This window comes from Staurois parvus, unplaced genomic scaffold (genome assembly GCF_062004578.1).
Source record: "Staurois parvus isolate SC_StPar_1 unplaced genomic scaffold, SC_StPar_1.0 ptg000858l, whole genome shotgun sequence".
NCBI lineage: Eukaryota > Metazoa > Chordata > Amphibia > Anura > Ranidae > Staurois > Staurois parvus.
The window spans coordinates 1,451,788-1,476,033 of record NW_028318654.1 but is presented as its reverse complement, the minus strand read 5'-3'; the positions used below and the strand labels follow the sequence as shown (position 1 = coordinate 1,476,033).

At 46.4% G+C, this 24,246-nt stretch overlaps 1 protein-coding gene across 1 annotated transcript in view; it reads left to right on the top strand.

The window, feature by feature from the left end:
• The first annotated feature begins 1,012 nt into the window (after positions 1-1,012).
• HEPHL1 (hephaestin like 1) overlaps positions 1,013-24,246 on the top strand; it is a 134,827-nt gene continuing 111,593 nt past the window's right edge. The window contains exon 1 of the mRNA XM_089655633.1: positions 1,013-1,212. Within this exon, the coding sequence (XP_089511759.1) occupies positions 1,028-1,212 (185 nt within the window). The 5' untranslated portion in view covers positions 1,013-1,027. The remainder of the gene's footprint in view (positions 1,213-24,246) is intronic.

Genomic DNA, 24,246 nt, shown 5'->3' with positions numbered 1-24,246 from the left:
ATTGCAACTGTAATCGGACACAGCTGATCAAGGGGTAAACACCCTCTGTGGTTGGCCCTTTACTGTGACACGTGATCAGCTGTGTTCAAAGGACACAGCAATCACAGAGAGTGCCAGGTGTGCGCCACAGTGAGGGCAGTTTTGGGAGGATGTGAAATGACGCCCTCCCAGAACTAGACCACTGCGCTGTAGCCGTCATTCAGCTGTAGCACGGTCAGGAAGTGGTTAAATTATATCTCTAGGTAAAACTTGTTTTATGGTTTGAATATAGTGGAGGACGATGAGAAGACTGGTCAGGTTTTATTGCTGTCTGTGGACCCGTTAGGGGGATTGGCCCTCTCTATTTATCCTGCTTACCATTATCATTGAACATGAAAGTAATTTTGTAACATTCCAGTATAACTAAAGGCAAAGCTTGCTATTATTAGTTTTGGATGGAGTGGAGAGGGATTAGACCCCCTGTCAGTTTTTATTGCTGTCTATATTTGTCCTGTTTACGATTAGCATTAAAAAAAAGAAAATTTTGGGTTGTCCTCAGAAAAGGGGAGATCTTCCAATGAGAACACTAGATCTGGTGACCTGGGGGTCCCCAAGGGAATCCCTTTATTTTACAAAGATTTCCTCACTTCTTGTTTGGCTATGGGACAGGAAGTGGAGGGAAGTCTCCCTAATGGGACACAGATGGTGGAAAAAACAAATCTGGGGGTTATAAAAGAAAAACGTTTTGCCTATAGTTCTACTTTAATAGCAAAAACCAATAACACGGTATAAACAGTGCAGATTGTATGGTGTGGTGAGTACACACTTTGACCCTCTTGGCTTGGAATGTCCGGTGTGCACAGCGCCAGTTAAGTGGCAGGGCTGGCAGATCATCTTTCCCAGGCTGAGGGTGTCAGTGGTCACCATGGCGATCGGTGCGCCTGGCCCTCTCCCCAGTCCTCTTGCACAGTTTCTCCTCTGTCCTGCCTGCTGGGGGGAGTGCCCTTTGTCAGTGCAGTCTCTCTCCTGAGCCTGCTGCGTTCATTCCATGCAGACTGCTGACAGACACACAATGCCTCCTGCTCTCACCGCACACATCCTGCTGCTGCTGCCTTTGTTAGGACAGGTAGAGTCCCTGACAAGGACCTTCTACATAGGCATTGTGGAGGAGGAGTGGGACTATGCCCCCTCTGGGAAGAATCTCATCACCGGACAGGACATAGCTCAGGACAAGTAAGTGTGCGCACGCCATCTGTCACCTTGGGGGCTTTGGGACATCACTGGGATTGCATTACATGAACGCAATCTGACTGTATATTTTTGGAGTCATCATCGGGTCAGTATACTAAAGCCTGGTACACACAGTGAGAATGTCAGACGAAAGATCAGTGTTTGTTTGTTTTTTTTGCGCATGCTAGTCTGATATAAAAAATGAAGAGATTACTAAAGTTACAACAATCCTCGGAAGACCAGATACAACTTCGAAATGTGTTGCATTGTATTGTAATGTATCCTTTCCTTTCTGAGCATGCGAGGTCTTAGTCACTCGATTCTCTCCAAATATTGTACCAATTAAACCAGGGTGGATTTGATTTAAATCAAACTGATTTAAATCACTAGTCAGGCTTGAGTTAAATCCTAGTTTTCTACATAAAGACTAATTCTTGCTGGTATAACTTTAATATACAAGTAGATGAAGATTTTTAGAATAACAACTTTTCAGATTAGTTTTTTTATCCCCAATTTAATAGGTTAACCCCTTCCCGCCGATGCCTCCCGGCCCTTTAAGAGATTCAGACGCCGGGAGGCGGGGCGGTTGGGGCGTGGCTTAGGAATCACGTGACCACCGTGATGACGCGTCACGGCGATCACATGATCGGGAAAGGTCCCGTTCGAAAGAGCGGACCGGGACCTTTCCGTGAGTACCACACATGTGTGCTGGGAGCGCGCAGGGCGCGCGCTCTCAGCACATATGTATTTAGTTACATGGACGCAAATGTGCGGCCGCTCGGCGTCTAGGCCCAGACGCCGGGAGGCCGCACATTTGTGTGCGGCCGGCGCAAAGGGGTTAATAATTCATATTTGGACAACTTTTCTGTTGTACTTAGGAAGGAGAAAAATAATCATTACCTTAATAATAACAATTTAAATAGATTTATTCATCTGAAACAATAACATTCCAGCATATGTGATTTGCTTAAACAAACATCCATGTTTGTTAACTAATTTGGCTAAACAAAATATATATATTTTAAGAAACGTAGACTGTCAGCCCCTTCCTCCTCACACTTAGTTTCACTTTCTTCTTGTGCAGATCTATTCCACTCCAAACAATCAGAAAAATATTGTTTCTATTCTATTCACTGAACTTCTTGAAACTCGGCACTGAAGGGGTTGATTCTGTATTCATAGGTTTGTAGAAGTTAGGATTAAGGTCTTTTTCTTAACTCTGTTCATGTTATAACATTTTTGCTGTGAAGAAGAGGCATGTGATCTCCGTTGAGTCAAATTCACTTCCATCCACGGCTCCAACTGCGGACTTCTTGACGTGCATCTGGAGTACGGTAAAAGTGTCCTTTCATATTACCGGCTGTCGGGGATCGCCACGGCGCTGGGCTCGGCGCAGGCGCAGTGCACCGCCCTGTGCAGGGACGCGGGCGACGGGACCTGGCCGACCGTGGCAATCAAGTTCGCGCATGCGCAGTAGGAACCGCTGGCGCGCGCCTGGCACCAATGACAGCGCAGGGCGGGATATTTAAACTGCCCTGAGCTGTCATTCAGTGCCTTCTGGTCTCTTGAATCCTGTGTACCTGTGAACCTGTTTAAAGTAAGTTATTGACCCGGATTGTGCCCTGACCTTGCTACTTTCTCCTGTTCTTGACCCTTGCTTGCCTGACCTCTCTCCTGAATGCCCCCTATTGGATCTGACCTGCTGTTGCTGACCTGGCGTGTGACCCGACTATTCTTTGCCCGCTGCTCTGTACCGCACCGTCCCCATAGTTACCGACCCGGCTTGTATGACCTTGCACTTGCTCAGCCATCCATCCATCCCTCTCAACGGGGTCTCCAGGCCTCCTCATACCTGGCTCTCTCCCGTGGGAGCCCCTGGCGAATACCCCTACCACTGACGGGTGTCCTCAATAGTCACGACCTGGTCCCGGGGTACTCCAAGTCCATCCCCACCATCAGGGGTGAACAAGTACTCTGGGGCTTAGACTCCGTACGCTGGGAACGACCGATCAGTGGAGTGCTAGTGGTACCGCCGGGCGGTCCCTTACAGTACCAGAAGGGCATGACTGAGCCTAGAGGAGGGATCTCCCCGCTAGAAGAAATTTGCAGGCACCTAGCTAATTTGACGCAGGCCGTAACGGCCCTGCAGGACAGATGTATGCAGCTGGAGAATCGCTTCCAGACTTGCTCTATATCTGACCCTGCCCCACAGGCCCCGGTTTCTGCACCCCCGGCACTGGTAGCTCAGGAGCTAGTCTCAGGGGCTTCCGCCCCGCTCCCTATGGCGGAACCCCGAGTACCCTTACCGGAGCGTTTTCACGGGGACCGCACACGCTTCCAGTCATTCCGTGATTCCTGTCTCTTGTTCTTTGAGCTACAACCCCGTACCTTTCTGACCGAAAATGTGAAAGTAGGATTCATCATTTCACTATTGCAGGGTGAACCCCAGGATTGGGCCCACCGGTTAAGGGGAAACAATGATCCTCATCTGGGATCGGTCAATAGTTTTTTTGAAGCGATGGCCATCTTGTATGATGACCCACAGCGGGCAGCCTCTGCCGAAGCGACCTTATATGCGCTCCGACAGGGCCGGCGGGCGGCAGAGGAATACGCCTCTGATTTCAGGCGGTGGATGGGGGACACACGTGGAACGAGTTTGCTCTGCTGCACCAGTTCCGTATGGGGCTCTCCGATCCCTTGAAAGATGAGCTGGCCCGGGTGGAGGTTCCCGAGTCTCTAGAAGACCTTATTGCCCTGACAATTAAAATTGACCGAAGACTGCGGGAACGCAGGCTCGAGAGGTCCGGCCAGGGTCACGGAAATACCTGGGGTCCATTCCTAGGCCCCAGCCAATCAACCCGACCAAGCATCCAGAATCTACCACCAGGAGATGTTCCGGAACCTATGCAGCTAGGCCTGGCGCGGCCTAAATTACCACCGGAGGAACGCCAGCGCAGACGAGCCCAGAACCTCTGCCTTTACTGCGGTGAAGCTGGTCATATGGTGCGATCCTGCCCACAGAAAATGAGTAAGTGCACCCGTTCTTCTTCTTTGTCTATTAGCAATACCTGTCCTTCTCAATACTTAGTAGTGCCCCTCTCCTTTCAGCTTCCAGAAAGGACCGTGGAGGTGACAGCCATAGTTGATTCGGGGGCATGCAGCTGTTTCCTGGATCTAGATTTTGCTCACCAGCAGGGTATTCCCCTCCAACACAGACAGAAGGGCTTCAACATATTTTTGGCCGATGGTTCCCAGATAAAATCGGGGGTAGTTAATCAGGAAACTCCCCCCATTGCCACTACCATTGCCAACCAACACCAGGAATTCCTCCGCCTGGATGCTATTGCGTCACCTCTTTTCCCAGTCATTTTGGGGCTCCCATGGTTACGGGCCCATAACCCCCAAATTGACTGGGAAACCGGGTCAATCTCGTTCCCTTCCCCATACTGCCGGGAACATTGTCACACTTCGGGCCCCGCGGGGCTCCGAAGGAGACTCTGATTTGAAACAGGTTATTCCCGCAGCCTATCATGGGTTCCTGGATGTATTCAGTAAGCGGGGAGCCGATACCCTCCCCCCCCACCGCCCGTATGACTGTCCAATCGACCTATTACCAGGCTCTGAGATTCCTTTTGGGCGAATTTTCCCCCTATCTGAGCTTGAATTGGGGGCCCTAAAAGAATATATTGAGGACAGCCTCCAGAAGGGATTCATCCGCCCCTCCACTTCTCCAGCAGGAGCAGGAATCTTCTTCGTGGAGAAAAAAGACAAAACCCTGAGACCTTGTATCGACTACCGGGAGCTGAACAGGGTCACGATCAAAAATCGTTACCCGTTGCCATTGGTACCAGAATTGTTTCAGAGCCTAAAGGCTGCGGTTATATTCACAAAACTTGATTTAAGGGGGGCCTATAACCTGGTACGCATAAGAGAGGGGGACGAGTGGAAAACGGCTTTCCGTACCCGGTTTGGCCACTTTGAATACCTGGTCATGCCATTTGGGCTGTGCAATGCACCAGCCACCTTCCAACATTTTGTGAACGACATCTTCAGGGATTTTTTGGATGTCTTCGTTATCGTCTATTTGGACGACATACTGATTTTTTCACCCTCCCTGGAGGATCATAGGATGCATGTGGCAAAGGTATTGGGGCGGTTGCGGCAGCATGGGTTATATGCCAAGGCGGAGAAATGTTGCTTCGAGCAATCTAGCATTACGTTTCTAGGCCTGATTATCTCCACTGCAGGGGTCGCGATGGACCCCCAGAAGGTCTCTGCAATTTTAGATTGGCCTGAACCCACGGACAAAAAAGGCGTCCAACGGTTTATAGGGTTCGCAAACTTTTATCGGAAGTTCATCGAGAACTTCTCGGGTCTGGTCTCCCCCATTACTCAACTAACCAAACTTGGAACCCTGTTCAAATGGACACCGGAGGCTCAAGAAGCCTTCGAAGCTCTGAAAAAGCTATTTACCTCGGCACCCATTCTGGGCCATCCGGACGCGGCCCTGCCCTACATCTTGGAGGTAGATGCATCGGAGAATGCGGTAGGATCCATCCTGTCCCAGCGGAAATGCACCAAAGAATTACTCCATCCCGTAGCATTCTTCTAGAGGAAACTCACCTCAGCGGAGAAGAATTACGATATCGGTGATCGAGAGCTGTTGGCTATCAAAGCAGCGTTAGAGGAATGGAGGTACCTGCTGGAGGGTGCCTCACACCCCATATTGATTTTCACAGATCACAAGAATCTGAAGTATCTGAGGACCGCTAAGCGTCTACGCCCACGACAGGCGAGATGGGCCTTGTTCTTCTCCAGGTTTAATTTTCATATTACTTACAGGCCCGGATCTAAAAATACGAAGCCCGACGCATTATCCCATATGTATGAGGACTCCGAAGAAGAACTGGTACCCGACACTATCCTGTCTTCAGGGAACTTCTTGGCGTTCCAGACGGACCTTCGCTCCAAGCTAATAGAAGCATCTACGGCCACATCAACCCCAGTTGGGGTATCCCTCCAGAACAAGGGGGGACTCCTGTGGAAGGAAGATTCAATCGAGGAAGTCCGGACCCTGGTTTTGGGGCATTGCCACGATCACCCGGTGGCAGGACACTTTGGCCCAGTCAAGACTCTGGAGCTTCTCCGGCGCTCTTTTTGGTGGCCAAACATGGCTAAGGATTGCAAGCGCTACGTGAGATCCTGTACCATCTGCCAGAAGAGCAAACCATCGAGGAGCAAAGCCTGGGGGCTGTTGCGACCTTTGCCGATTCCTGAACGGCCTTGGCAGAGGATCGCGATGGCCTTCATAGTCGAGCTCCCACCGTTGCAAGACCACACAGCAATTCTTGTGGTCATTGATCGCCTATCCAAAATGGCTCACTTCGTGCCACTAAGGAAGACTCCGTCAGCAGCCAAGACGGCGCGAATATTTATCCAGGAGATCGTTAGACTTCATGGAGTACCTGAGGACATTGTCTCTGATCGAGGGGTCCAATTTACATCTAAATTCTGGAGGGCTCTGTGCAAGGCCCTGGACATCAAGTTGTCCCTCTCCTCTGCGTTCCACCCTCAGACCAACGGTCAGACCAAGAGGACTAACCAGACCCTGGAGCAATACTTGCGTTGCTACACGTCTTTCCTGCAGGATGATTGGTTGTCACTCTTACCCCTGGCGGAGTTCGCTTATAACAACGCAAGCCATTCTGCAACGGGGCAGTCCCCATTCTTTTCTAATTATGGGTTTCACCCTGTCTTTCTCCCTGATTTGGTCTCTGAATGCCCCGTTCCGGCGACGCAGGATGCATTAACCTTCTTCTCCGCTAATAACAAAATACTCCAGGAAGCCATCGCTCGGGCCCAAGAGGACAATAAGAAGGCGTTTAGCAAGAAACGAAGAGGGGATTTGGCGTTGCGGCCTGGGCAGAAGGTGTGGTTGGCTACAACCAATTTAAAGATGCTCTGTCCCTTGAAAAAATTGGGACCTAAATTTGTGGGGCCTTTTCGGGTAAAGCGGATGGTCAACGAGGTAGCATATGAGCTTATCCTTCCTGACACGTTCAAAATTCATCCGGTCTTCCACGTGTCCTTGCTGAAACCAGTGATCCCAGATGCCTTCCCAGAACGAGAATCCAGACCCCCGGAGGCCATAACTGTCGAAGGACAAGAGGAATTTGAGGTGGAAACAATCCTTAAGTGCCGAAGAAGGGGGGGCCAGACCCAATTCCTAATTAAGTGGAAGGGCTATGGTCCAGAGGACAATTCCTGGGAACCGGCTCATAATGTCCACGCACCTAGACTAGTCCGGGAGTTTCTTCGCGATCACCCGTGGTGGAGAGATCGGGTGGGCATCCGGAGGTTGCCCGTAGGGGGGGGGCAATGTCGGGGATCGCCGCGGCGATGGGCTCAGCGCAGGCGCAGTGCACCGCCCTGTGCAGGGACGCGGGCGCCGGGACCTGGTCGACCGCGGCAATCAAGTTTGCGCATGCGCAGTAGGAATCGCGGGCGCGTGCCTGGCACCAATGACAGCGCAGGGCGGGATATTTAAACGGCCCTGAGCTGTCATTCAGTGCCTTCTGGTCTCTTGAATCCTGTGTACCTGTGAACCTGTTTAAAGTAAGTTATTGACCCGGATTGTGCCCTGACCTTGCTGCTTTCTCCTGTTCTTGACCCTTGCTTGCCTGACCTCTCTCCTGAATGCCCCCTATTGGATCTGACCTGCTGTTGCTGACCTGGCGTGTGACCCGACTATTCTTTGCCCGCTGCTCTGTACTGCACCGTCCCCATAGTTACCGACCCGGCTTGTATGACCTTGCACTTGCTCAGCCATCCATCCATCCCTCTCAACGGGGTCTCCAGGCCTCCTCATACCTGGCTCTCTCCCGTGGGAGACCCTGGCGAATACCCCTACCACTGACGGGTGTCCTCAGTAGTCACGACCTGGTCTCGGGGTACTCCAAGTCCATCCCCACCATCAGGGGCTCTGGTGAACAAGTACTCTGGGGCTTAGACTCCGTACGCTGGGAACGACCGATCAGTGGAGTACTAGTGGTACCGCCGGGCGGTCCCTTACACCGGCTTTCTTTCCTGTACTCTCTTGTGGAATAATCCCCAATATGTAGAACTGGATAAACTAGAGGTTTTTCATGACTGGAAGGCTGGGGTTTAGCTTTAGAGTGTGCATGAAAAAAAACTTCAGTGTGCAGCTCCCCACTCAATCCCCCTAAAACTCACCTGAACCAGATCTGGATCCAGTGATGGGCATGAGTGCAGAGGCTTTCCTGTGTCTCGCCTTTCTCATTAGCTGAGATGCAGCAGCGGGAGCCATTGGCCATTGCTGTCAATCAAAGCCAATGAGGAGGGAGCAGAGGGTGGGGCTGAGCCACGTTCTATGTGTCTTATAAACACACAAAGGCAGCTCGGGAGTGAGCACCCATGAGTGCCCCCACAGCAAGCTGATGGCTCTGGGGGCACTTAGTAGGGGGGAGGAGCCAGGATTGCTGGCGGGGGCCCCAAGAAGAAGAGAATTTCATGCTGCTCTGTACAAAACCATTACACAGAACAGGTAAGTATAACCTGTGTATTATTTAAAAAAATCTGAACCTTTGGCTTCACTTTTAAGGTTTGTGTTCTGTTACCTCATCTCCTTGGCAAAACTTTATTCATGACCATCAGCTTATCAGATCTAAAATGTATTTTATTTGTAAGATTTAGTTACCAATATATACATTAAATGTAATGTACATAATGATGTAATGCAAAAATATGTGCAACTGACCTTCAGACATCTGTTTTATATTATAATTGACTTCATACCAATGAGAACTAGATGTTCTATATGTTTCTTTTAAAAACCATGTGAACCCTTGGTGGATTTTGCAGCAATATTAAAAAAAAAAGTCCCACCTCCATTGTAGGATTGGTGCTATCTCTGGATCTGGATCCGGTGGTTGTACATCTGATTCGCTGAAACATAACATGCCTTACTGATCCCTTTCCTTGTGTGAAAGACGACCTGTCATGAAAATTAAAACCATATTATTCTGCAGCATATGGAAAAGGAAGGGGTGGGGTACATAAGCAGCTGGAGCAAACATTGATTTAAAGGTAATGAGAAATCACATTGGTCTGTGTTGAAGTCTCGCAGTACTGGGGTCCTGAACTCAAATTACAGGGCATTATGTGAATGCAATGTGTGTATTCATACTGTATATACTCCAAGGCAAGACCATCTTGATAGCATCATGGGCCCCTGGGCAAAGTAATACACTGAGGCCCCTACCAGCCTGCCCAAATGTACGTACCCACTCTCAAGAATTAAAGTATAAATAGTTGATAGAATTAAGCATATATTTATTAGTACTTTCAATAAAATTGAATTTAAACAATAAGAAAACATGCCATAAATCAAAGACTAATCAACACAAAGAGCATGGTACAGGGGGACAGAAGGGCACAGTACAAGAAGATTCAGGGGGGCACAGTACATGTTCTGTGACACTGCCATCCCGGGACAGCTTAGTAAAAATAGTGACTGTCCCAGCAAATTCGGGACAGTTGGCAAGTATGATGTAATGCAAGATTTCTATTAGGCCCCCATGCACCTGGGGCCCATGCATTAAGACAGCCCTGTGTTGCCTTATCTCAATAAGGAGAACGAATGAGTGTATATTTATATAATGTACTTTTCCAGAGAGATGCATTTAATCGGCTAAAGATATTTGTTACAGATGACAGAAATCCAGCTGAATACTTGTAAAGATTACAATGAACAACAACCCTCAAAGTCCCATTCAAGATACTTCATATCAAGCATAGAGATACTACACCGTCCAGCATATGTCCAATCTATAATATGCACCTAGGTAGCTTCCATGCGTGCAATAATGCGAGTTATGATCTATAGCTGTGCTTCCATATTAATGAAAGGAAGAAGATCTCTCCCAGCCAAAACACTTCACTTGATATACAGTTTACTGGAGGGGTTTTTGATTGGCTGACAAAACTTGTCATTACTGTAAATAACAATTGAGGTCACTAGAGTGTTTAACAGGTATACAAGTCACCCTTTCACCATTTCCCACAAATACCCTTTGAAATATCCATTTAGATAAACAGGCTATTCTCCACATACCAAGGTGACCGTGCATGCACATAATATACTATACCGCGCACCAAGGTACTCCAGGACCAAATATTGTTACATGGCAGAGTTGGATGACACTCCAGTTGTGAAGCAGTTTCCAGTTACAATACGGTATCTTGGGGGGGGGGGGGGGTGACCAGCCAAGGAAGGGTGTCTTAGGATTTCAGAGATATCAGTTTCCCAGTTAGCCGGATCATTACACTAGCAGTGCCTTCTGAAAAGCAAACCATGGTGATCAGCACTGCAGGCAGGGAGGATTCCCGCATCCACTTAAAATGTGTGGATGGGGAAGTCGAGTATGGCCAGTTTAAGGCAGGAGGTGTGTTACTGGCCAGATCATCAGGTGAAAACAAATTTATAAAAAAAGAAAACTAATGCAGCCACCAACATCTAATGACTGGTAAGTTGCAATAAATATATTACATTTTATTTTTAAGTTTAAAGTACTTTTAAAGCCTGGCCTGCCTCGCCGCTGGCTATCCCCGCTTCAGTCGATCCTGAATACGGCTGCCAGACTCATTCACCTTTCCAACCGCTCTGTCTCCGCAACCCCCCTCTGCCAATCCCTCCACTGGCTTCCGATTGCGCAACGGATCAAATTCAAAATCCTAACATTGACGTACAAAGCTGTCCACCATACTGCCCCGAACTACATTACTGACCTAATATCCAAGTACCACCCAGCACGCACACTCCGCTCCTCACAAGACTTCCTTCTCTCTAGTTCCCTGGTCTCCTCCTCCCATGCCCGCCTCCAGGACTTCTCCAGGGTGTCACCCATCCTCTGGAACTCCCTGCCCCAACCCTTTAGATTATCACCTACTCTCCTCTCCTTTAGGCGCACCCTGAAAACCCATCTCTTCGGGGAAGCCTACCCCACCCCCTGCTAACCTGCCGACCTCCTCCACTCTTCCTACCACCCCATCCCCCACAGCTATCTCCTCCTGTGCCACCATCCCCTCCCTCCTAGATTGTAAGCTCGAAAGAGCAGGGCCCTCAATCCCCTCATGTTTTGCATTGTATTGGTATTGTTCTGTCACATGTTCTGTCCCCCTTTGTAATGTACAGCGCTGAGCGAACTATTGGCGCTTTATAAATACTGTATAATAATAATAAAGCCTTAAGTTTTTTTTACCTTATTGCATTCTATGCATTATGGAAAAAACCTTCTCTGCTGCAGGATCCCCAAGCCCCCTGCTTATTCTAACCTGAGCCCAATCCGATCCAGTGATGTGCACGAGAGCAACGGCTCTTGCTGCTATCTCCCTCCTAACTGGGCAGATTGATAGCAACTGTCAATCAAATGTGGGGGGGCGGGGCCAAGCTGCCCGGTCTGTGCCAATAGACGCAGATAGGGCGGCTCAGGACCTAGCATGCACAGGTGCCCCCCTGGAAAGCGGCTTTCCAAGGAAGCACTCGCCAAAGAGGAGTAGCCTTGAGAGCTGGCGGGGGACACCAGAAGAAGAATGGTTTTGCACAGAGCAGGTAACTATAACATGTTTGTTATTTTAATTAAAAAAATGAATATTTAATGTCACTTTCATACCGCTTTAACCCTCCTAAGTATTTCTTCTTTTAGCTTGCAGTCTTCTCCACCGTAGGTCTGATTGTAACTTTCAGCTAGTATGTGGAAACTAATTAACTCTGATATCAGGCAGTTATGAGAAAATAAATATCCTATGCAAAGCCAAGGCAAGAATCAGCCTGGTTATTGCTCACAGGGAATTTCTCACGTATTGAAAATAAAAAAGTAGGTGGTAAAGTGTTATTCACACATGTGCAGCTTCACTGATGGCATGCAGGAGGAGCAATGTCTGATCCTGGCACCATAGACGCCAGGCTGATGTCCCCCTGCCTAGAAACCATGCAAGTGCCACCAGTACTCAACAGAGCATTTATTCAGCCACCGAAAAACAGTTTGTAATCTATTAGAACTGCTAAGGAACCCTTCATTAGGCTACAGTGACAACTGATGTAGGGGCCATTAACAGTGGCATTGGTTATGAACTGTTCACAAGGGTCTTATCTATTGGTCTGTCACTACAACACCCATTGTGCCAAGTAACTACAACTGTCAGGGACTGCGGGTCTCGCCACGGCGCACAGGTCTGCGCATGCGCAGATTGCCTAGGTGCACCAATGTGCAGGCCCTAGGACCTGGACGTCCGCGGCGGCAATTGCGGCTGCGCATATGGGCGCGTGCCTGGCACCAATGACGGTACAGTGTGCACTATTTAAACTGGCCAGGTGGTGATCAGGTTGCCGCAAGGTCTAGTTCCTGTACCTGTGTTCTGAAGTGCGTTCCTGTTGCCGATCCTGCTTGTCCTGAATTGTGTTGACCTTCTCCTGCTCTGACCCCCAGCTCGTCCCTGACTGTTCCTCTGCCAGTCGTTTATATTACTATTGGACCTCCCGTTGCTGAACCTTGGCTTGTGATCTGGCTACTCTCTGTCTACTGCTTGGTACCTACCTGCCTCCACCATTACCGACCCGGCTAGTCTGACCACGTTCACCCCTGACTGTCATCCATCCGTCCCGCTCGGGACCTGGACTTGTCAGCCTCTTCACATCAGGCTCACCCCGGGCACATACCCTCAGCGGGACCCCTCTACCACAGTTGGGTGCACTCAGGGGTCGCGACCTGGTTTCAGTCTTGCACCAAGTCCATCCCCACCATAAGGGGCTCTGGTGAAAAGGCAGACTGGGATTTAGACTCCATGTCCTGGGGAATCCCGTTCTGTGGATCAGTAGAGATCCCGCCGGGCGGTGTCTGACAACCACATCCATTGTGTCAGGTATCTACAACACCCATTGTGCCAACTAATTACAACATCCTTTGTGCACAGGAACCACAACATCTAACTTGCCAAGTACCTTCGGTCTATTGCTATCTATATAGCACCCTCTAGTGTGTAATTAGAGTGAGGAACATTTAATGGGTCACAGTAGTGTGTTGAAGCTGGGGAATTGCTTTGGGTTTATTTTAGGACAGACTGGAGGGGTCTGCAGGTAAAGCCTCTGGTACCTTACCTCTCCCTGGTTCTGAAGTCTTCCAGAAAATTCTAGACGCTAGTGGGCAGAGGCCAAGAGGCTGTAATCTGCATATTTATGGGAGTCTGAGCAATCCCAGGCAGGGGACCTGGCAGTGTGGTGAGATGGGCCTATAAATATGAAAGAACCTGGCCAGCAGGGAGAGACTGGTGATTGGTTGGAAGATGGAGTGCTGAGGTTCATGATGCCTGTGAGGGGCCCCCGGGGAAGCGGAGCTCTGTCTCCAGGCTGGAGCTGAGGAGGAAAGAAGGAAGAAGAAGACGCTAGAAAGAGGGAATTTAACTACAAGTCCTATCCAGGAGGTACCCTACCCAGCATTAAAAGACTAGCACAGCTAAAGGCCTGGACAAGCAGCCTTGCCAAAGACCCCCAGGGAATATAAGGGAGAAGGCTGCAAGATGCAATATCCAGCGTGTTTTCACGGGGACAGTGTCACAGCCAATCTAATCCCTCGCTCTGGGACACTTTTTTAAAGCAGTCAAGTGTTCTACTATTTTTTCATCAAGTATTGGGATGTTGTGAAAGTTCACACAAGGGGACCTAGTGCTCCTTAAAGCGGAGTTCCACTCACTCTGTAAAAAATTAAATGTCAGCAGCTACAAAAAAATTAAATGTCAGTAGCTGCTGACTTTTAAAAAACAGCCACTCACCTGTCCCACGATCCCGCAGTGCCCCCGCCACAGCCCGTTTCACCAGCTGTCCTGTATTCCAGGTGCTGGCATCTTCAGTGTGGGCACCCGGCTGTGACAGCTTGTGGCTTCACAGCCGGGTGCCCACTGCCCATGTGCGAGTAGCGCTGTGCTTCCTGAATGACCCCGTCGTTTTCTGGGACCTGTCACATGTCCAACAAGACTACAGGGAGGGAGGTTAAGAGGACAACGTCCGCTTCCAATCGCCTAGGCGATCGTAGTGGAAGTGGGAGCGGATACCTGTCAATTTCGGGTACCCGCTCCCCAAAGGTGCCAATTCTTAATGGCGAGAACGGGACCAATCTTTAAAGCGGAACTTCACCTTTTTGGGTGGAACTCCGCTTTAAAGTAACATCACAACTGATCCTTAAAGGGACTGATACCACTCCAGCTGGAGTACTGTCCAGGATCCATTTTTCTTGTACATAAACGCAGGAAGTTTGTTCTCAAACTGTTCTTTCTAGTCAAGTTGGGCATCCCATAACTCCTACTCCCTATCCAAGTTGTTTCTCCTATATAAAACAACAAAAACAAGCCCATGGACTGGATTTTTGCTTATGTGTGTTTTCCAAAAATGCATGTTGCCTGGCTGTGCAGGAAATTGGGTGACCCAAAATCCTGCAGATCCTTAGGGGGTAGCGCTACACCTATCATGGGAAGGCATCTAGCCATCTATAGCCAGCCCTAAAGTGCCACGCACTGTCCTAAGGTGAGGAATAATCCTTTCATTAGTTTGGGTTATAGAATGTGATGAAACATGAATACCTTCTATTTTAAGAAGGCGTTACTGTACAGTGGATAAACTTTTTATAGATGTAAATAAGTACATTAAAGCTGAATTCCAGATAAAGATTTTCTAGCCTAGTTACAATAGTTCAGCTATGTAAGTTTTCATATTCCATATCTGGTCGATCTCTGTGGAAGCCAGAAATCACTGTAGTATGCTACTACAGTGATCCTCGCTAACTTCCAGGTCCTGGGGGATCACCTGCTCAACACGGGCCCTATACACAGAATGCCTTGTATTTTTCTTAACCACTTGCCCTCCCCCCTTCCTGAACAGGACATTTTTTGTGATATGGCACTGCATCACTGTATCTGACAATTGCGCAGTCATGCAACGCTATACATAAATTAAATTTATGTCCCTTTTTCCCCACAAATAGACCTTTCTTTTGGTGGTATTTGATCACCTCTGTGTTTTTTATTTTTTGCTCTATAAACAAAAAGAGACCGACAATTTTGAAGAAAAAAAAAAAAGCAATATTTTTTACTTTTTGCTATAAAACATATCCAATAAAAAAATGTTCTTCATAAATTTAGCCCAAAATGTATTCTGCTACAAAAAAAATCACAATAAGTGTATATTAATTGGTTTACATGAAAGTTATACTGTCTAAAAATAGCGTTATATATACTGGAATTTTTATTTATTTATTTATTTATTTATACTAGTAATGGCAGCAATTAGCTACTTATAGCGGGACTGCGCTGGGCATTCTGATACTGGGTGGAAAGTGGCTAACTGCCACTGACATCCCCAGTAACACTAATACAGTGATCAGTGCTAATAAAAAGAACTGACACTGTACTAATAACACGGGGCAGGAAGGGGTTAACATCTGGGGTGATCAAAGGGTTAACTGTGTGCTGTTTGTGTTTTAATGTGTAAACTGTGCGCTGTTTTACTAGGGAGACATGCTGTGCAGACAGATAGAAAGCAGCTTGTTCATGCTGACAGGAGAGAGATCTGTATTGTTTACACACAGGTCTCTCCCCTCTTAGCTTCACTAACAATCACCGAGTCCAGGCTGGGAATCGGGACCCAGTGATTTACATCGTCAGAAACCAATTGTTGCATGGGTAGAGCGGAGCGCACGCGCACCCCCTACTCATAAATATACATATACGTGATTTTGCACAGCACGCCCACCATGTGGCAGTAAATCTGCTGTGGGGTGGTCGTTATTAATGAAGGCATTTTCTGATTGGACTAGGTTAGGATTGCCACCTCATCCCTTTAAAACCAAACACATAAATTACACAGGTTTTGAGGCTAATTTAATCCAGATAAGGCACTGAGTTTAATTACCACTTCAGTCAACCACAGAACCCATGTAATTATTATGTGTTCAGTTTTAGCCCGGTTCACATATATGCAGCCGGGTAGGCTGCTTTTTGCACGGGCACAAGAGCCCATTCATTTGAATGGGCTCCAGTGCCCTCTGACAATCAGAGAAGAAGTCCCTGCACTTCTTCTGAAAACGCAGCCCGCATGGGAACCTCTGCTCCCAGTACGGTTGCATTTTCCAGTGCGGGTGGTGTGCCATTAGAACTAATGGCACCCGCCCGTGGGTCCGCATTTTTCTGTGTGGGTGGTACGGCTGCACGGATTTTCGTGCGGATCTGCAGTGGCACCACCCGCACAGATGTGAACCTAGCCTTAAAGGGATGAAGTGGCAACCCTAGACTGGGTGCAGATAGTGACATCACCACTCCACCTCTAAACCTTGCCCAATTAGAGGATGTTTTGTATTCATTTGAAAAAATCCAAGATGCCCTGTGAATGGCCTATGCCTAGTGGGCAACCCAGCTGGAAGATAGTGGGGACTACTACAGTGATTCTCCGCTCCCACAGGGTTGGCTAAGTATGGGAAATGCATACTCACATTGTACCAAGCTGGACAAAAGTAACCATGCTATAAGTTCCCTACCAGAAATTCACCTTAAGTCCTCATGCACATGGGACTTTTTGATAACGCTGGTAATGTTAGCTGTGTAAAGTCACGTTAAAAACTTGAGTTTTTCAGTTTTTTTTTAGCATTTTTGCATTAGCGTTTAGTAGCGTTTTCCCGCATTTGCAGTTTTTAGCGTTTTTACCAAAAAAAATCTTTTTTTGTCAAAAAGATGTCCAAAAACGCCAGTCTGCGGCATTTTACCATGTTCTGTTGCATTTTTCAGCATTAGAGCATTTTTACAGCTAAAAAACTCCTCTAGAAACCCACTAGTCCTGGGTTTGTTTCCAGCCAAAAAACATCCCAGCCAAAAAAATGTTGATTACAGTCTATGCATGCCTGGACACATAGGATAACATGCTGGGGGGTTTACTAGCTGTAGAAAAAAAACGTCAAAAGTCAAAAACAGCTGCTGTAAAAATGTCCAGTGTGCATGAGGACTTAGATTGTGTTTTGGGTATCCACCTAGACATTTTAGGATGTTTGAACGCTCAAGCAATTTGGCTTCAGAGATCTTCCATGCACACTTCCTCTTTTTGCTCTGAAGTCTGCAGGCTCCTTTCATAAAGGGTGACCCACAGACAAGGGACAAAACTCTATTCACTATACTGTGTATTATTACAGCTGGTGATGTGAATGTGGCTTCCAGATGGACTGAAGGTCTTAACTCGGATTATATAAACTGATTTGTGACTGCTGGAACAAAGACAACTAGTACAAAAGTGGAGTTGTTGCCCTCAGCAACTAAATAACTGTAATTTCATTGGTTAGTGTGAACGACAACATTATTATTATTATTATTATTATACAGGATTTATATAGCGCCAACAGTTTGCTCAGCGCTTTACAATATAACGGGAGACAATACAGCAACAATACAGTTCAATACAAGAGGGTTAGAAGGGCCCTGCGCCTTGGAGCTTACAATCTAAGAGATGGTTATAAATGTTATCATTTATGTGGCTCAGCTGGTTCCTGCTCGTCTTTCAGTGCTTGGTTGATTTTCATTTTAGACACCACCTGCATGGAGTTTGTATGGATTTCTGTAGATACAGTACTTGATACTAGATAAAAGATCTAGATACTATCATCCCACAGGCCAAAAACACACGGGCAGACTAATAATAATAATAATTGTTATGTTAATGAATTGTTGAATGTATCCAACAGGTTTCATAGTCATAGTTGTACCACGCCTTAATTAATTAAATGCCATGGCATATTCTCACACTATTGAATAATTTAAAAGAGACCTTCCCAAATAAAAATCAGTCAATCAATCACTAATGAAAGGTTTACCCTGGCTAGCCTCTACTAAAATGTGTGGTTATATATTCTGGGGAATCTGGTTTTCCTCTGATGAATCTGGTTTTCCTCCGATGAATCTGTCTGATACATTTAGGTCATTGAGATAAGGCTGCCTTTACTATACAGACATTTAAATCCATTTTGGGGTATCTGACAGTTAATGAAAGCTGGACATACACTGACTTGAGATTCGGTCAGTTCAGAAGACTGAAGACTGGCAGAATTCTAATCAGTATGTGGGTGCCCCTCCTTGAGACAAGTTGTTGTGTCAAGTCGGTAGGCCCTGCTATCAGAATACAATGTCCTGGTAGGGAAGATTCCTCCATCCACCTCGTTTGTGGCTGAATGAAAAAACATTAACAGTCTCAAAAAGCTTAAAATGTACTGTAGTGCACCAGATGGATATTCCCCAAGACTTTATTGGTCCATATCAATGTTATTATGAATTATTTTTAATTGATTGTGTACCGCTCCTCCTGCTAGGTGATGCAAAGTGACTTCCTAAACACAGTGGCAGGCTAATATTTCAAATATTAGTGCCAAATAGGTTGAGTGCCAGTCACTTTTGTTTTTTTTTTACCTATATTGCTAAACTCAGTTCTAGGATAGAGGATGTAGGGGTGCAGAATACTAAAAAAAAACAACACATAAATAGGCAAGGTATTTTGAAGTAGCAGTAGATGTAGTGGTAAGCCCTTTAATAGATATTTCTAAGCAATTTTTGGCCCTATGAGGGTAGCCAAAGAGATCTATGACCCTGTAAGAGCAGTCACAATCTTTCTTATGTCGTAGATCTCTATCTAACAAATCTGGATCTTGAACCTCCTGGTAGCAGTCAAAGATACCTTGATCTGTGGGCAATAAATCCGTCATACAATGTCCAGCTTCTGTCTAGCTCCTTTTGACACTCCTATGCAAGAAGGTTCTTTTCCAGCACCACTACTTCCAGTTACCTTCTCCTGCAGGTATCTTATATACTAGAGCTCCGGGGCACATGCCCCAGGCTAAGGCAAGGCCCAAGTAGAAATCTTTCTAAGCAGCCTGGGCAGCAGGGGGAAACACATGGTGCACATGGAGGGTGATGGGTGCGGCGGGGGCCAATTACAGGAACCGATCCCCTGTATGGCTCTCTCTGCAGCAGTTGAAAGCCAGTGGGAGAGAGAAGAGGAGAAGCCAGCTTTCAGTTGCTGCAGAGAGAGCCATACAGGGGGTCAGTTCCAGTAATTGCCCTCCCACTGTTCCGATCACCCTCCCTGCCCACATCCGATTCACCCAACTGCCTTGGCCCCCCTACTGGCCTGGGTCCCGTACAGGAGCACTGATCACCACTCCATTATCCATGGCCCTGGGAACATGTCCTTTGCTTACATACTGTGTGTTAAAAGGTGTACTTCTTTATCAGTTCAGAAAGTTGAAAGGCACGGACTTGTTCTATATATCTCCTAATGGGAGACCTTCCCATTAAATAAATCACTTCTGAATGGTAAGTGGTTATGTATTTTGAGGGATCTGTCTGACACATGTAGATCAATGAGACAAGCCAAAGCGTTCCATAGGAACATTTAAATTCACATAAGGGTATCTGTACAGAAAGACCAGTTAACTAAAAGGTATTGTACTTCATCTGATAGATTCTCTCCAAGACGTTATTGCCTATTATCATTGTTATAGATAACTCACTTTTAGATTGTAAGCTCCCATGAACAGGGCCCTCCTCACACTCCTGTATGGATTTGTATTGTAACTATACTGTCTCCCTTTATATTGTAAAGCTCTGCACAAACTCTGGCACTATATAAATTCGGAGTAATCATAATAATTGACTTCAGGCTCATTTGTCCCTTTGCTGTGGTTTCTGTATTGTGTATAAACCCATGTGTACAGCTGGTGGGGGGGGTTAGAAGGTGTGTCTAGCGGTGGTAGCAGTATGTAAGTAAGAGAGGGGCAGCATTCTGATATATATATATATATATATATATATATATATATATATATACAGTGGGGCAAAAAAGTATTTAGTCAGCCACCAATTGTGTAAGTTCTCCCACTTAAAAAGATGAGAGAGGCCTGTAATTGGCATCATAGGTAGACCTCAACTATGAGAGACAAAATGAGAAAACAAATCCAGGCAATCACATTGGCTGATTTGGAAAGAATTTATTTGCAAATTATGGTGGAAAATAAGTATTTGGTCACCTACAAACAAACAAGATTTCTGGCTCTCACAGACCTGTACCTTCTTCTTTAAGAGGCTCCTCTGCCCTGCACTCATTACCTGTATCAATGGGACCTGTTGAACTTATTGTTATCAGTGTAAAAGACACCTGTCCACAACCTCAAACAGTCACATTCCAAACTCCACTATGGTGAAGACCAAAGAGCTGTCGAGGAAAAAAAATTGTAGACCTGCACCAGGCTGGGAAGAATGAATCTGCAATAGGTAAGCAGATGGTGTGAACAAATCAACTGTGGGAGCAATAATTAGAAAATGGAAGACATACACGACCACTGATAATCTCCCTCGATCTGGGGCTCCACGCAAGATCTTACCCCGTGGGGTCAAAATGATCACAAGAACGGTGAGCAAAAATCCCAGGACCACACTGGGGGACCTAGTGAATGACCTGCAGAGAGCTGGGACCAACGTAACAAAGGCTACCATCAGTAACACACTACGCCGCCAGAGATTCAGATCCTGCAGTGCCAGACGTGTCCCCCTGCTTAAGCCAGTACATGTCCGGGCTCATCTGAAGTTTGCTAGAGAGCATTTGGATGATCCAGAAGTGGATTGGGAGAATGTCATATGGTCAGATGAAACCAAAATAGATCTGTTGGGTAGAAACACAACTCGTGTTTGGAGGAGAGAGAATGCTGAGTTGCAAAGAACACCATACCTACTGTGAAGCATGGGGGTGGCAATATCATGCTTTGGGGCTGTTTCTCCGCAAAGGGACAAGGACGACTGATCCATGTACAGGACAGAATGAATGGGGGCCATGTATCGTGAGATTTTGAGTGCAAACCTCCTTCCATCAGCAAGGGCAAGGGCATGAAGATGTGGCTGTGTCTTCCAACATGACAATGATCCCAAACATACCGCCCGGGCAATGAAGGAGTGGCTTCGAAAGAAGCATTTCAAGGTCCTGGAGTGGCCTAGCCAGTCTCCAGATCTCAACCCCATAGAAAACCTTTGGAGGGAGTTGAAAGTCCGTGTTGCCCAGCGACAGCCCCAAAACATCACTGCTCTAGAGGAGATCTGCATGGAGGAATGGGCCAACATACCAGCAACAGTGTGTGCCAACCTTGTGAAGACTTACAGGAAACGTTTGACCTCTGTCATTGCCAACAAAGGATATATAACAAAGTATTGAGATGAACTTTTGATATTGACCAAATACTTATTTTCCACCATAATTTGCAAATAAATTCTTTCCAAATCAGCCAATGTGATTGTCTTGATTTATTTTCTCATTTTGTCTCTCATAGTTGAGGTCTACCTATGATGCCAATTACAGGCCTCTCTCATCTTTTTAAGTGGGAGAACTTGCACAATTGGTGGCTGACTAAATACTTTTTTGCCCCACTGTATATATAAAAAAGAAGTGGTGCTACAACCCATTCAGTCCCATATTACAGGAGGTAGTGGTTGCTTGATCCACAGTTGCTCAGTTGTACATGATGCTTGATAGAGAAGATCCTCATGTCCACCACTGCTCTATAAAATCTTTGTTTATTATGAAAGCCACAATTCACAAATCACAAATACGTTGCCGCATTTCATCCTACACGGCTTTATGCAGGCCATAGATGGGGAGAAAAAACGGCAGATTTTTCTTTTAAAAAACGAAAATTCGGTCGTTCAAGCGGCCGACGTTACCATCAATGGTAAAAAAAATCGGCCGATTTTCATCCCTTCTACAGCTGGCAAAAAGTGTCCCTGCAGAGAGCTCCGCTATTTCTGACAGTTCTCTGACAGTTCCTTCACATTTACAGCGGTTGAAACATTGTATCTATTTGTTTCCATTTAGGATACAGATGTTTTTATTCGGAAACAAATAGATACAATGTTTCAACCGCTGTAAATGTCAAAGAACTGTCAGAGAACTGTCAGAAATAGTGGAGCTCTCTGCAGAGATACTTTTTGCTGGACTGGAATTCTTCTTATTTTCATCCTACTTCTTCTTCTTCTTCATCCTCATCCTCTTCTTCTTCATCATCCTCATCCTCTTCTTCTTCTTCTTCTTCATCCTCATCCTCTTCTTCTTCTTCATCCTCTTCTTCTTCTTCTTCTTCATCCTCATCCTCTTCTTCTTCTTCATCTTCTTCTTCATCCTCATCCTCTTCTTCTTCTTCATCATCGTCTTCTTCTTCATCCTCATCCTCTTCTTCTTCTTCTTCTTCTTCATCCTCATCCTCTTCTTCTTCTTCCTCTTCTTCATCCTCATCCTCTTCTTCTTCCTCATCCTCATCCTCTTCTTCTTCCTCATCCTCATCCTCTTCTTCTTCATCATCATCCTCATCCTCTTCTTCCTCTTCTTCTTCATCCTCATCTTCTTCTTCTTCATCCTCTTCTTCATCCTCATCCTCTTCTTCTTCTTCTTCTTCATCCTCATCCTCATCCTCTTCTTCTTCTTCATCCTCTTCTTCCTCTTCTTCTTCTTCATCCTCTTCTTCATCCTCTTCCTCTTCTTCTTTTTCTTCTTTTTGTCTTCCTCTTGCAGGTCACTGCTCATGCGCAGATTTTTTATCGGTAAAAAATCGGCCGATTTGCCCACTAATTGCCGCGAAAATCGGCCGATTTTTTTCCAACTTTACCGAAAAAAAAAAACGGCCAAAATACCGAAAAACGGCCGACCAAATCGCCCACTAACGATCCGAAAATCGGCCGATTTTATTTTCGGCCGACAAATCGGCCGATTTTCGACCCATCTATGGCCTGCATTAGTCATAACTAATATTATGACATGAAACAACAAAATAAAGAGTGGTAAAGACATAGACTCCACCTGTTAATTGACTCATTAAGCACTTAATCACAAATGCATGGCAGCTGATACAACCAGCCCAAAGTCTATGTGTGAACCACTATCTTAAACAAACACATAAATAATACAAACAAATGAATGAAAACAATAAAGGGAAAGATATGACTATAAGTCCCCGGTCATTTGCATGCCATCCGACTTTCAAATGACATACCAAGTCGCACCCTATTGTTCGCAATTAGAGCGGTCATATTGATGCGGTTCTGACCTGGTTGGAGCTGCACTGATTTCTAAAGTAGTACATGCACTACTTTTGGTGTGATTTGCATAGACATCTGCTGCAGATGTCTTGCAAATCGCACCTGAAATTGGCGTGTCTTCCGACTTTGATAGTTGGGGTGTAAAACTACACGTTTGCAAAAGAGAGATCGGGGACAGAAAGAGCTAGATGAAAAGGCTCAATGGAAAACCCATAACAGAAAAACAGGGAGAGAGGAAAATTCAATATAAATGTAGGTCCTAATCCCATCCTAAATTTCACCAATTTGGGGAACTCTCATTTTCAATTTGAAAATCCACCATGCCTCCCTGCTTTCAAGAAACAATACGGACATTGAGGTAACAAAAAAAAATGCCACTCCTCTCTCTTATCACCGTTTTCCAAAGAAGAAGATATCCATCAAGAAACAAGAAGTTCCAAGAAGAGTCAAAGCTGGGGAAGGAGAAAATGGAGATCAGCGATACCCACAAAGGAAGAAGTGGTGCAAGGATCTGTTCATCCAGTGTCCAGGGCTAGGATGCAGACCTTCGCCCCCTTCATAATGCATGCATAGAATGGGTTACCACCTTGTACACATTCTTTGCCCCCTTGCTCCAACTGTCCATTATTGGTATTGGAGTGTGCACTGCCCCTGCATGGCTAATTGCTTGCTTTCATGTGACTAGATGGTAGTTTCACATGCATGGTGTGTTTTTGTGTTAGCTGTGGATGGATAGAGTAGAGAGCGGGTATGCTGGAGCGTGACGCGACAGTAGTAGCTGGCAGAGTACATGTGAAACTGTGGCCCTTGGTTGCTAGCCACTGATTTTGAGCCTTCATGTGGTGCCCTCCCTTACCTCTGCGC